The 13908-nt window shown below is 39.6% G+C and overlaps 1 protein-coding gene across 1 annotated transcript in view; it reads left to right on the forward strand.

Moving 5' to 3' along the window:
* CTNNA2 (catenin alpha 2) overlaps positions 1–13267 on the forward strand; it is a 976906-nt gene extending 963639 nt beyond the window's left edge. Inside the window, exon 19 of the mRNA XM_087823861.1 lies at positions 12094–13267. Within this exon, the coding sequence (XP_087679987.1) occupies positions 12094–12381 (288 nt within the window). The 3' untranslated portion in view covers positions 12382–13267. The remainder of the gene's footprint in view (positions 1–12093) is intronic.
* Positions 13268–13908: the final 641 nt, after the last annotated feature.

Consider the following 13908-nt stretch of genomic DNA (forward strand, 5'->3'; position numbering starts at 1 on the left):
AACACAGCTCAGTGTCTCAGAGGTGCTGATATTAATAAGAAAAATGGCCTTTAAAGAAAGCTCAGACTTTTAAACAAAGGATAAAATTGTGGACATTTTCTGAGCAAAGCCTAGTCCTGAAGCTCTATGACTGAAAGCACAGTAAGAGGAAGAAGTAAGGTTTGTATTACAATTTGGCTAAAGTTTACTTTCTCTATTGCGTCCCTAAATTCCACACTCTCAGTCATCTTCCATGGAATGAACAAGTAGAAGGCATGAGGGAGTAGTTGGGTATGGGACTAGGCATTACGCCCTCTTTGTGTCTTTGGACAATTCTGTCATTTCCTCAATCATAAAGTTGCAAATATTTATGGAAGACCTATATGCTGGATGCTGTTTTAGGTTTTTGACATATAAAGAGGGGGGGAATCTAAGAAGAAAATATTTGTTTGGGTGGTGATCTGTTTATAAAAGAAATATTAAAACCGAAAGAGGAGAGCACATTGAGGAGGTAAAGGTAGGAGTGGAGTTGCAGTTTGAAAAGTGAAGTTTTCACTAAGATGTCGATATTTAGTTAAAGACTCAATGATGGTGAGGGACCAAGACTTACAGATATTTGAGGGAAGAACATTCTAGACAGAGGAAAAAACACAAAGGTCCTGAAGTGTGGGCATGACTGGTCTGTCTGGTTAATAGGTAAGGGACCAGTATTTAGGAGTGGAGTGAACAAGGGAGAAATCAGAACAATTGGGGACCAGAACATATGACCTTGAAGACCATTTTGGTGGCTTAGGACTCAGACTGAGATGGGAGATCCACTGGACAGTGTTAAGAAAAATGACATTGAGTTTATTTAACAGGATTGTTTAAAAATATACTTCAGGGGCTAAAAGGAAATGAGCTAGGGAGAGAGATTCTGATGGCTTTGCCATGGTAGTAAGACTAGAGAAGGTGAAAGGAGGTCCAACAATGGGTGTATTTCAAAGATGCTGTTGATAGGATATGATGGCAGATCAGATGCTGGGTCAGAGAGAACAAGGTATAACGAGATTTTTAACCTGAACAGTTGGAAGCCTTGTGTTGCCAACAACAGAGTAAGACGACTGTAGGAGGAGCCAGTTTTGGGTAGAGGTGTGGAGTTAACATTCTGGGCCCAGGCAAGATCTCTAAGAGTCAGTAGGAAACCTCTGCAGAAGTTTAGATCACTCCCTAAATGTCAAGAGGTCTTATTTGTAAAAGTAACTTTTGCAAGAACCTGAAGTGTCATCTAGATGGGAGTTAAAGACTTGATGCTTACAACTCATTGAATTGTCTCCTGAACTGAAGATAGAAAAACCTCTACCTGAAATTGTGACATTATATACACTGACAGTGTGAGTACTTAACAATTACTTGAATATGTGATAAAATTGGTAGATGGTGCATATCTTAGAATGGGAAAAGCAGTGATGAGGAAGAAAAACATTTCAAAGGTATTATTCTGTTTAAAAGTAGGCAGAAAAATGTGTTTAATTAAAAGCTATGGATCAACTGTTCAAATTTAAAACTAATTAAAATTACTAGTTTTAAACTATCCATTATACTGAAGACTTCTTATTAACCCTTGAATAATGGTATCTATTTCTTGTCGAAATTCTCATTTCTATAATGAAAGAAGAGTTGAAATTTTGTTAGTGATTGTTACATATGTTCCTGTAATTTTACTGCATTATATTTAAAAGATCGTTCTTTATGAATTATGTGAGAAAATTATGATAATGAGGAAGAAATAATGTTAACATGCTATGCTTAATCAAAGCATCGCCTTTGGGGGGAGGGATAGAATAGAGGGAATGATGAATGGGTTTTATCTTGATTTCTACTTTTCTGGGAGCATTTCTAGGATCAGTAGAACAAAGTACAGTTATTGACTGAGCATGCCTGCTAAAGGTACCAATGAAAAAATGACAGCAGCTGGGCACACGTCAACCATCCTTGCTTTATTAGTTCTGAAAGAGGCCTGGAGCATTGACAAGTATGGCTTGTCTTAATGTTTTCCACTGTGGGTTTTTTGCATCTGTCCTGTTTGCTTTCTCTTGGCCTATCCAGCTCATAGCCTGGGCAATGCCCTTCCTTGGATTTTTTTCTTTAGGATGTCTTTGCTAAATTATTTGCACAGCATGGCCAAAGGTATAAGACTGGTATACTCATGTTCTGGGGAGCTGGTCAGATAAGCCTTTCACCAACCTCTAAAGAGTACATAGATTCAGTACCTCAAGTCTATTGATGGATTAAATGACACAGGCTAACCTTAGCTGGAGATGGCAGGTGCTCAGTTCAAGACTGAGGTAAAGATTAAAAATAGTCCATCTTATAGAAAAATAGATTTAAGACTTTATGAAACAAGTCTAGGGAGGTCAATCTTCAGTGTTTGATGAGACTTCTAGGCCAGAAGGGGCTCCATTTTTGCGGTAGCTGACTCTCAACTGGGTCCTGACAACAATACAAAATTTTAATGAATTAAGATGTTACACTTTCCAGGTAGCATCATAAGAAATATCTTAATCAAAATGAACAGCCTTTATTTTTTGGAATTAGGCCCTATAATTGATTGGATACAATATTTAATACTATTTATTTTTATGCCTCTTAAATTAGACCTTTAAACATCACTTTCCCAGGCTAAATTGTCTTCCCTGTATCTCCTATGAGAGTTATTTTGACTTTCTAATATTAGTCTTCCTCCAACCCTTATAAGCACACAAAACCCTCCTTTCCTTCAGCTAAAGAATATAGTAGAACTAGAAAAGATACAAATGTTTGGTGCTTTTCTATTCCCCTTGTAAACTTCTTCATGCCTTTATCCCTAACACATTAACACTGGAATAATATTCAGGCACTGAGAGCAAGCCAGTGGTAGTAGATTCAGTAACAAGAGGGTTAAAGAGAACCCAAAATGCTGGATGGGGAGAACCTTGAAAGGAGAAAATAAAGAGGAAGACTTGGAAATGGAGAAATATAATTTATATATGTGTGTGTGTGTGTGTGTATAATTACTGAAATGGCAATTTAAGGAAAGATAAACCACAGTAATAATAAACACTAAAATTTACTAAGGGCCTACCATATGCCAGGCACTCAGTTTTCAGGGCATTATCTCATTTAATGCCTAAATACTTGAAAATAAAAACACACATTTATGTACTTTAAAGATTAAAAATTTGAAGTGGAGCTAGACTAAGTAGCTTGCTCAAGATCACATAGCCAGAGATCAGTCCAATCAGGGCTTGAACTAGGGCTTTGAGTCCAGCACTCGGGTTTTGCTTTACTATAAGAAAGGGAGGGATCAACAGGAAGAGCAGGAGGCAGAGCATAAAGTGTGAGACTATCTTGCCAGAGGAAAGAAAATGGACAGGACTTGGAAGAAAAGAGTGAGAGAGGGAACTAGAATCCTGAGGAGAGGCAGCAAACAGTCCCTGGGGGAAGGGGGGCTCTTCTTTCATTCAGGACCCAGGTAGCAATGGAGGCTTCAACCAGCTCTTTCCACAACCTGAGGAGGAGAGGGGCATGGGCTGGACGGGAGTTGATTTCCCCCACCATATGACACTATTTCTTGTGGCTGGCTGTGAAGAGAAGGAAAAGAAGGGAGAATCATCATGCAGGGTTCTCAGATTATGCTTACTTCCTAGGCACAGTCCTCCACCAACCAGCACCCGAAGATGGTCCTTGACTCATGTGGCTTGTTCACTTATCAGTTGCACTTTGCATGCTGGAGCCTAGGAGACATTTCATAAGGTGTTAAATAGCTGGCATCAGCACACTCCTACAAAGTCGGGGCCCTTGAGTGGCTAGTGCATCCATCTTATGAAGACTTACATCTCTTTGATTCTTGGACAATGGCTTGTCCTAGATTTGTTTTCCAGTCATGCTGCTATTGCTCAGGGAGGGAGAATGGGGGAAATAGAGGAACCAAAGGTGTTGATCTTCTGCTAGCTGGGTTCTCCTAGAGGGAAGGCAAAAAAAGCTTTAGCCTTTAAAGTGTTACTACAAGGTGTGAACCGTGTCTGGTGGTGACACAAAAATTGTCTTCTGGTCCAGGATTATGGTGGGTGACTAAAACTCCATGGGCAATTCTCCCTTTGGATTTATTTCTCTTGATTCTGTTTTGTGGGGAAAGGAAGGGTGCAGGGACGAAGAAATGTAAAGGAGGAGGTGGGACCTGCCTAGATAAACAAGTATCTGTTCATAACTTTCCAAGGGCCAGCACATCTTAATACTCCTCTTTGGGATTCCAAGTTTAGTGAGAATGACATGTATGGGTTGAGCAAAAACTGTTCTGCCTTTAATGGTGAGAAAAATGGCCCTAAGCCATATTTAGGAAATTTGTTGACTGTAATTAAGCCTTCATGGGAGTCCCCAAGGTTTACTTACCTATAATTGAAAAAATGCAAATGAAGACAGTTAATCAGTGGACTGGCTGACGATGAAGCGCTACTACCCACCTAAATGAATTAAGAAAGAAGACACAGAGATGTCCAGTTGAGAAAGTTACCCAAGAGCCAACTGGCAAATTTCTCAGCAACTCTGTGGAGATTTTTTTTCTTAGCCTGGCTGAGATTACAGTGCTTTTCTGCTAAGGCCTTTGCCAGCTTAATGTTGAGCCATTGCACACAGGCTTCCTAACTACTGGCCTTCAGTGTTGGTGGAGCACCAGCTGCAACCCTGGCATCACTGAAGGAAGCCCTGCAGAAAAATCACAGACCTCTTGTCCTCCTTCCTGTCATGATTGACCAGCTACTTAAAGTTGTAAAATACTTACTTTTCAAGACCCCACAATCAAATGGGGGAAGACCCTGGGATTAATCCAACTCTACTGCAATAATCCCACAGTATTTTCTCTAGCTGTCATCAAGGACTGGTAAATGTTCCCATATTAATAGCTTTAATGCACTTTGTGATTACTGTTTAAGTCTACCTCTGATGGTCATTTTTCTCTTCAGACACCATACTTAATATATTCAGCTAATTTTTATCACCACCCACATGCTTTGCACTTCTGTTAATGCTTATGATTTCATTAATTAGCAACTATGGTGTCAATAATGAGTGTAAAAAGAGTATCTGCAGCATTTAGATAAAAGTATTTGTCAGTGATCTGATTACTAGTAACAAAAATGAAAAGTATTAAACAAGTTAATTTAAATTTAGAAGTAGAGGAACAATTGATAACACATCGTTGTTTTTGACAACTCTGTCAAAATGTGACCTCTGGGAGGAGGGAGGTAGAGAAGTTTTATTACCCATGCCAGCCAGCAGATTCTGAGGGAGCAGAGTGCCATGACCACCCCAGGGGTGAGGGGCAGATTGATGCTTTGTGTTCACCACTCTTACTGTCTTGCTCACTCACTTCGTTGTTGATGAAGAGGGAGGGGGCTTGCCACAAAGGAATTGCCTTTTCGCAAGTGAGAAAACATGTGATTAAGTTGAATTATTTATTACACTGCACTTGCTAGAGTTTTTTTAAAAAGTTATTGATATAGACTCTGGGAAAAGTAGGCAGATATTTCAAATGTATCAGTTTCTAAGGAGATCAAATATCTCTTCAAAGCTTCATGGATTTTTTAAACATGAAATGTTCTCCTTGGCAGGTAATAGGCCAGTGCTCAGGGTTTCTAACCTCCCATTCATTAACAAAGCTGGCTTGTTGCAAAGTCTTTGTTTTTTCCTTTCCTGCAAGCAATTTGTGACTCATTTTAACTAGATGACTGTTTAAATAAATGACCAGCTCTGGTGGAAAGATTCCAATTTTCTCAAGGTATTTGCTTTCAATTGATTGTCAATTCTCCCATCACAACTTCCTCCCCCAAAACACTACCCCCAGGCCTGAATTGCATAGCATAGTTCCATTAAAAGTGTTTAACATAGAAACAAGAAGTTATTACCATTAAAAGATCTTGGAAGTAGCAAAAATGGAGCCTGCCCATATTTGCAGAACAGTTTTAGCATTCTCAAAATTGGGGGCACTACTCATTCTGACTTGAGAAAATAGGCTACGCCCAAATAGGAATGGGTGCCCTCTCCCAGGCACATCGAAGCTTTTTGAGGTAATCAAGGCAAACTTATAATAGTTCAAAATCACCTTCAAATGGATTTGTTTTATTTTATTCTGTTTACTTTAGCCAGTTGTCTCTCATGGCACTTGCATTATTTTTAACCCAAGGACAGATTGCTTTGTACCTGGAATTTCCATTTGTGGTTTATTGTTTTTTGAAAATAGATTCATTTCCAGGTTGTATTTCTAGCTCGACATGCATATTTTGAATTGATTAATGTTTAACTGTTCTGTAATTATATGCCTGGCCTTCTCAAATTTAATATGCTAAGCCATTTACTATGTTATGTTGTTAATCCAATGTATTTTCCTCCACTTTTGACTATGCTATGGTTTTTTTTATGTGTTTTTCAAACCAGCTGTTAAATCTAAATTGCATTTGTTTTATTGCTGGTTCGCCCCAGGAAGTTCATTATTATCAAGAGTGATTGCTAATCACTTAAACTAGAAAGTAGCCTTGGCTGTCAAGGAAATAGTTAAGATATTTCTTGATGATGTTATAGCTTCGATTATGAAAAGAATATTGAATTTGATGTTGAAATCATAATGCTGAGAGAATTTTTAGTACATTTTGTGGACTTTCTGACCTGGTAAAAGAATATAGATTTACTATTTCATTCACATTCTATTATCTTTCTGTATAAATACTAAATTTGAAGGAAACAAGAAATTAGAGTTGACATAAATTATATGCCCATAGTATGCAGAACACTGTTCATAAAATTGTGGGGGAGATTAATACAAGCAAATATGTGGTTTCTTATATCTAGCTTCCTGGGTTGCACTTCCATAATTTCAACTGTCCCTTTGATAACTACGTGTAACACAGACACCTGACACCCAGTAGGTCCAGAGTTAAACTTAGAAATAAGAGGGAAGACAGGTGCTCCAATGCTATCATCTGGGTTACGAGCATCACTATATCCAGTGGTACAAGCTAGAACTCTGAGAACTGTCCTTCGCTACTCAACCATTCAGTCACCAATAACCTTCTATTTCAGTCCTTAGGGCGAGTTTATCATGACCACAGTGAGGCTTTATTTTCTTACCCTGTCCCTACCTGACTCAAGGTAGATCCCCCATTCTCTCTGTTCCTTTAGCACGTATCTCAGAGCATTAAACCTTTTAGTTTGTGTCTATGTTTGTGCACTCAACACTAAAGCCCAGTGTTTGGCAGAAGCTAGGCACGCACTAGGTGTCTGAAGAAATGTTGGAGGGACAGACTTAAGAGCGAAGAGTAAATGGGAATTCAGCATTTCAAGAAATAGTTACACTTTCATGTAAAAGAGTGTGATAGTCATGCAGTCACAATTGTTTCTATGGAAACTGAACACCTCTTGTGGCATAAATCTCTTGTTAATGAAATAGCGTGGAACCTAAGATGTGCAGTTTTAGAACTCTTCAGCTGATCCTGTAAATTTTTAATTAAGCCCTTTTCATGACAGTCTTCATCTTTTGACATGAGGACTTTTACGCAGCACAAATATCAATTAATGACAATCACAATTCATGCAAATCTCCCCTCTAGTATTTTCTTTCCATTCAAGACACAAAATGAGAATGGTATCAGGAAAGAGGGCTCTATTAGTTGAGTGGGGTGAAGTTAAGAGTGGTAACAGAGACAGAAAGAGAGCCAGGAAAAAAACTAGGAACAGCTGTAAAAGAGCTCTCACCCCTTTATTTGCTTTTCATGGACTGCAATAGAACAAGATGTGAGGAAACATCTGCTGCCTTTTTAAAATAGTACTTTGATATTTTAAAAGAATAGTGACAGAATTGTGAGGAGCCTAATTTCTGTGGTTAGGGACTGCAGACACCTACAACTTGGAACAGAGAGAATGATTCTACCACAGCCTGCTAGGGTTGGGGGCTGTGGATTCTTCTGTCATATGTGGCTCTGGGAAGCAGCATGGAGCAATAGCTAGCTCATGGGCTCTGGAGTTAGGCTGCCCAGATCTAATCTTAGCCTCTTATTTGTATGGCTCTCAAAATCCTAATGGAGCATAAGAGTATTTCCTGCGTCAGGAGTGATCATGAGATTGAATGAGAAAGGAACCTTGGGGAGCTAACCAGAGACTGGCTTGTGGACATGTTTGCTAAATGTAGGCTCTTATTTTTTAAAGTAAGTGAAAATTAGCTTCTCTTAGACTAGGTATAAGAACTGAATGGGGCATCTAGCAGGAATATAAAGGCCCTTAAGCAGGAAAAATATGAGTCTCCTTTAGCTGAAAAGTCCAGTGTAGAAGAGGACTAACTTGAGGACTAGCTGTGATTGGCCCACTTTTGAGGCTGTCATAGAGCTAGCACAGGTAAATGCATAGCACACCAGTTAGAGTAGGTGAGCCCCAGCCAGGGGTACAACCAGTCATTAACGGCCGTGTAGTGAACGTGCTTCAGAGAAGTTAACCAAGTGCAAGAGAAATCTGCAGGCCTCAGATTCCAGGCACTGCCACCAAGAGGGAGAATCCAAGGCAGGAAGACACCGGAAAGGTCGCGGAGGGATGAGCCCATCGGGGGCCTGGAGATCCAGTTAAGGCCCTGAGGGTGAGACTAAAAGTCACAGACCAGGGGAGATAAGGGCTGGCTTCCACCCAGAGAGGTCATAACTGAGGCTCATGTTGAATGACAGGTAGTCCCTGGGAAAACAAAACCCCAGAGGTTCAAGGATGCTTCAGAGAAGTAGTGAGATGGGGGGCTTCAGAGAGAGGATACTGGTAATTTCTGCTTTGCCAGTTCCTGCGGGGCCACACTGGATTACCTTGCTAAGCTCCAGTTTGCTCACTTGTAAAATGAGGGTAATGAAAGTTGCTACTTCAAGGTTTTTTGAAATTTAAATCATGCAATTTAATTAAAAGGACCAAGGCAAAGCCAAGCACCTGCTAATTGCTCAGTTAATGTTGGTTATTATTATTAAAACTTTATACAGACTCATTTGCATGTCGTGTTTGAAAACACCATGGTTACAGTATAAATCACAAAATAGAATGCAATTATGTTAAATTAGTTTTCCAAAACCTTGAATTAAAGGCTACAGGTGGCCATGTAGCGTTACTCTTTTTAAGGTATTTTTTTTTTTTAGGAAGTGAATTTTTCAGCAAAATGTGCCACTTGGAAACCAGGTTGCAGTGCTCTTTTGGAAGAGCATAAAGGAGACCCATTTTTAAATAAAACAAATTATTGTACTGATAATTATCTCAATCATTCAGTGGGTATAGGATATATGGAAAAATTTTCCCTTGGTAATTCAAGTTTTAATTTTACATGGGGCTTATTATCTACATGGTATATTTGTTCAAGTTTAGCCGGCCAGATCCTTCCCCTCCTTGCTTTGCCACCCATCCGGACCTGCCCTACCAGGTGGCTTGAATGAAAAAATTGGCTCTACGTTTCAGAGCTGCCTCACCCTTGACCAGTGTATTAGGTTCATTCACAGAATTCCTGCTTCAGGCTAGGAGAGCAAAGGGGGTCTGAAGAGACAGGCTATCATTTTTGCTGCAGAATTAGACACCATCCTTTTGGGAATTGTTTACTAATTATATTGCTCTGAAATCAGCAGAAATGTCTGTACTATTATAGCATTTCACCCTCTTTTTACCCATAGCACACAGTAGAATTAACTTTATAAATATTACTTTTTTGAAACCTGACAGACTTATAGGAAACTGGTCAATTGGCCACAGGGTATAGTATCTAGCTAAGAAACAATGACTGATCCTCTGATTGTCTCAGCATTCTACTAATCTCTTTCCTTCATTATTTACACTTCTACCTGGGGCTATAATGGAAAAGATGAAAAAGTGAAACGGTCATAACTGTCTGAGGTTACGAAATTCACGTATGGTGAAAGTCCTGAACTCATTGGGTGAAATTAGCCTTCCTGTAGTCTTTGGGTTTCATTACTTCAGTGGTTCTCAACTTTTTTCATGCATCAGAAGCCCCTGGATTGGAAGTTTTTAATTCACAGTGTGTTGGATGGGCCTGAAAAATTGCATTTCAAACAGGTTCCCAGGTGATGCTGATACTGCTGGTTCAGAGAATGTTTGAGAATCATGACACTAATTCATGCTAAACTTCTCTTGTATTAACATGAATAATCTAGAATATGCTTTTCCTTAGCTAGTTGTAGAAGCGTAGGCTGTACAAACAGCCTGGGTCAAGCAGTTACTTTGGTATGTGTGTACCTTGTACAGTGTAATAGAAGTGGTTGATTTAATTCACAAAGCAGTCAGCAACAATATTTGCTGACTCATGGCTCTAATCCACAAATCACTTTGCTTCTCAGGTCAATGTAATACTGATGTTTAATCTTATTTTTCTTAGTGGTGAAACCTCAGTTCTATGATGTTGCAAGTAATTCACACATAGCAAGCATCTTTAATTAATCCCCAGTTATCTGACTGCATGGGGGCGTTTTTTGGTGGTGGAAGAATTCGGTTCATTTGTCATAAAATATTTTTCTTAACTCGGCACAATTTTATTTAATGGATCGGGAACAGAACAGCATGTTCCTGGTCATTGCTTACATGTTTTGGTCTCAAGAAATGACAAGAAGCTGAAGTGAGTGCAGGTTGCATCACACAGGGAAGCTGCGGGGTTGGGGTTCGGGTTCCTGAGCTTAAACCCTTTGTTAACCACCTAGTACCCAGAAGGTTGTGGGCCTAGCTCCCAATTCTCTCATGTAGTTATGGTCCATCAATTACAGGTTATACAATACATCATCTCAACAACTAGGAACTACATTACTTAGGAACATCCTTGGCTCCCTCATCTAACTGTAGTGGATACATTTCCTTAGGCTGTATTATAAGAAGTTGGATGAATGATCAAACTATGCTCAAGCGCCCGAGGCTGGAGTAATATATTCGGTCCAGTTGTTAGTTCTTTCCCTTGACTAGCTTACATGTGGAATTCTGGCTGAAAGGGAGTCTGGGAAATGCAGTTTTGATCTTTCCCAGTATTTATGGTTCAGGAAGTGAAGGAAAAAGACTGTTGAAACATAGTTAATGGTCTAGTATACAGTCTGTACCACACTGTCCAGTCAAAAGCAGAAAAAAGATAACGTAAGAAAAAAAATCCCTGGCCTGAGTCTTGGGATGAGCTCCTAAACCTCCTGTGCTCTGAGCTGTGACTTGTCATAGTGTTTTTGAAATTATCCTGCCCAAGAGCATGGCAGTATGGTACAGTAATACCATCTGTAAGGACTTCATCACTTATGCTGTGTAAAACTGTGGAGGTTACCAGACCTCTGCATGCATCAGTCCCCTCATCATAAAATAACAGTGACAATAACCGCCACTCCATAAAGGGGAAGTACAGAGCTCTGACAATTGTGCTTGGCACATGGTGCCAAATCGATATTTCATTAACACATGGACATAGGCATCTCGCTGGGTGCTCCCTGACCTACAACAGCCTGGCACAATCATTGATATTCTTATAGGAGGTATATTTAAGACCTGGGAATAAATAGGTAAATGGATACTCAAGCTTAATAAACATGAACACCTATGGATGTTCCTCTGCTTAGCTGCCTGCATCCCTGACAATCCTAAACTTGGGATGGAGAAGTAATCTCTAGCTAGAGAGACACTTCCACTGGGGGGGGCGGGACATACAATTACAATGTAGCCCATTATACCTTTTTATTCTTCAGTGCCTGCCAAATGCTTTTCAAACATTTGAATGAATATGCCCATTACCAATCAGCTTATAGCACGAGATATTCTATTTTGAAAAACTCGTTGACATTGGAATTCGTACATGTTCAAAAGAGGGCTTTACTTCAGAGGTACTGGGACTTTAATAAACTATGCATCGTGGAGCATCCTTTGTTGTGTTTCTACCTTAGGAGCAGGGATGAGAGAAGATAGGTGACTGCTTCTTAGCTTATTCGTCTTACCATGTAATCATTTGCTCCTTTGGGGCAGTACTGATATTTGCACAAAGTGTTGTTTTAACTGTACAATTGCACCACCGTCTTGAGAATGTTGTGCCTTGACTAACCCAGGTGTGTCTCACTCTAGCTGGACAGTGCTACATCGCTCATCCAGGCAGCTAAAAACCTGATGAATGCCGTTGTCCTCACGGTAAAAGCATCCTACGTGGCCTCCACCAAATACCAGAAAGTCTATGGGACAGCAGCTGTCAACTCACCTGTTGTGTCTTGGAAGATGAAGGCTCCAGAGAAGAAGCCCCTTGTGAAGAGAGAGAAGCCCGAAGAATTCCAGACTCGAGTTAGACGAGGGTCTCAGAAGAAACATATTTCGCCTGTACAGGCCTTAAGTGAATTCAAAGCAATGGATTCCTTCTAGGACGTTAGGCTTTTAACAAGAAAGCTTTTCCTTTCTTTTTTCTATCCATTTCTTTTGTATGCATACCTGCCGACTTGTATGCCTCTGGCATGGGAAATTATGGGAGCAGAGTCTGTTTGCATGTCAGAAGAGATGCGATCACTACTACTACTGATCCATCTGTAAGCCTGGAGAGGCACAGGGAGGTCCTGTCCTGAGGTGGCACAGAGCTGTTCTTTGCAACATTCTCATGAAATTTGGTGAAGAGTTTGTACTGCAATGTTTACGGGCGTGGGAGGGATGGGGAAATACTTAACTCTACAAGAGCAAATTCTAATGCATGCAAGAATCATTAGGTTGGCAGGTATATTAAGTGAAAAATCTGGAAGTGTAATGGTAGAGCATAAAGCTTGTATTGCTTCTGTTTCAATGCAAAAATGTACTAGCCAATACGCTTAAGTGTGTGGCCCACCAATGGAACAACTGAGCTTTGAAGTCTTATCCATGATATGTGGATTTTTTAACTAAGGGGAAACTAACTCCTCCAGCCTAAAATGCTTCTTTTAACCTGTATTCTGTTCTTTCTCTTCTAGTAGTGCCAGTACTAGTGCTTATGCTATCAATTTTTCCCCTTCACTGAAAACAGCAAACATTTATTTGAGACAATTATAATCCTTCTGGGGGCACTGGAAGCACAATATAGTGTTCAATCTTGCTTTTACTTTTTTAAAAAAAAAAACTAAACTCTGGTTTTGCTAGAAATAGAAGGCCCAGTGGTGGAGTGTTAGAGAAATGGAAACTGACAATGTGTGAAGGTTTAGAGGAAAATCCATAGGTGTAGCTTGGAGTGCCGGTATCTAATATGCCATTGTATCCACTAACTCAAAATAAACACATTTAATCTTGACATCGGAAGAATGTTTTCTTTCTTTAAATGCATACTTAATAAAAGATCAGGATGTCTTCTTGAAAAGTGGTCAAAATGTTTTTGTTTTTAAAAGTTGGGGATAAAATAGGTGATATATAAAAGAAATGTCTGAGTCATCCTTAGAGTCCAGAAATTGCTTTTGTTTACTTTCAAACTGAATCTAAAATGAGAGAGTCATGTGTTAGGTTTTTGAGAGCCATGTTCAGCCCTCGGCTAAATTTAAGAAATTTAATGGGTTCTCTCAGAGAAATGAAATCCAATATATACCTGTTACTTTCAAAATATTTTAATCTAAATGGTAAAAATAGGGGCCTCTGACTCATTACTAAGGAGTGGGTAGTATAGTCTTTCAGCTATGGCATGAGGATTGAGAAAGGGACTCCAAATATTCATCTAAGTGCCCCCAACTCCTCCCATTTAAATGATCCCTACAGGTTAGCAAGTTACAATATGTCTCCCAAAGGCTCCTGGTAAAATGGGTATGTCTTAGCAATGTGCTTTCACATTGCAACAATGCTTCTATTGGCTTAGGTGTGAGGGCTCAAAGAGAAGAACTGAGAACATCTGGAAGGAGAAAAGAATAGTCCAAAATCTTTAGACATGGTTCTGCTCAAACCGTT

The sequence above is a fragment of the Miniopterus natalensis genome, chromosome 13, assembly GCF_054644295.1.
Source record: "Miniopterus natalensis isolate mMinNat1 chromosome 13, mMinNat1.hap1, whole genome shotgun sequence".
NCBI classification, from domain to species: Eukaryota; Metazoa; Chordata; class Mammalia; order Chiroptera; family Miniopteridae; genus Miniopterus; species Miniopterus natalensis.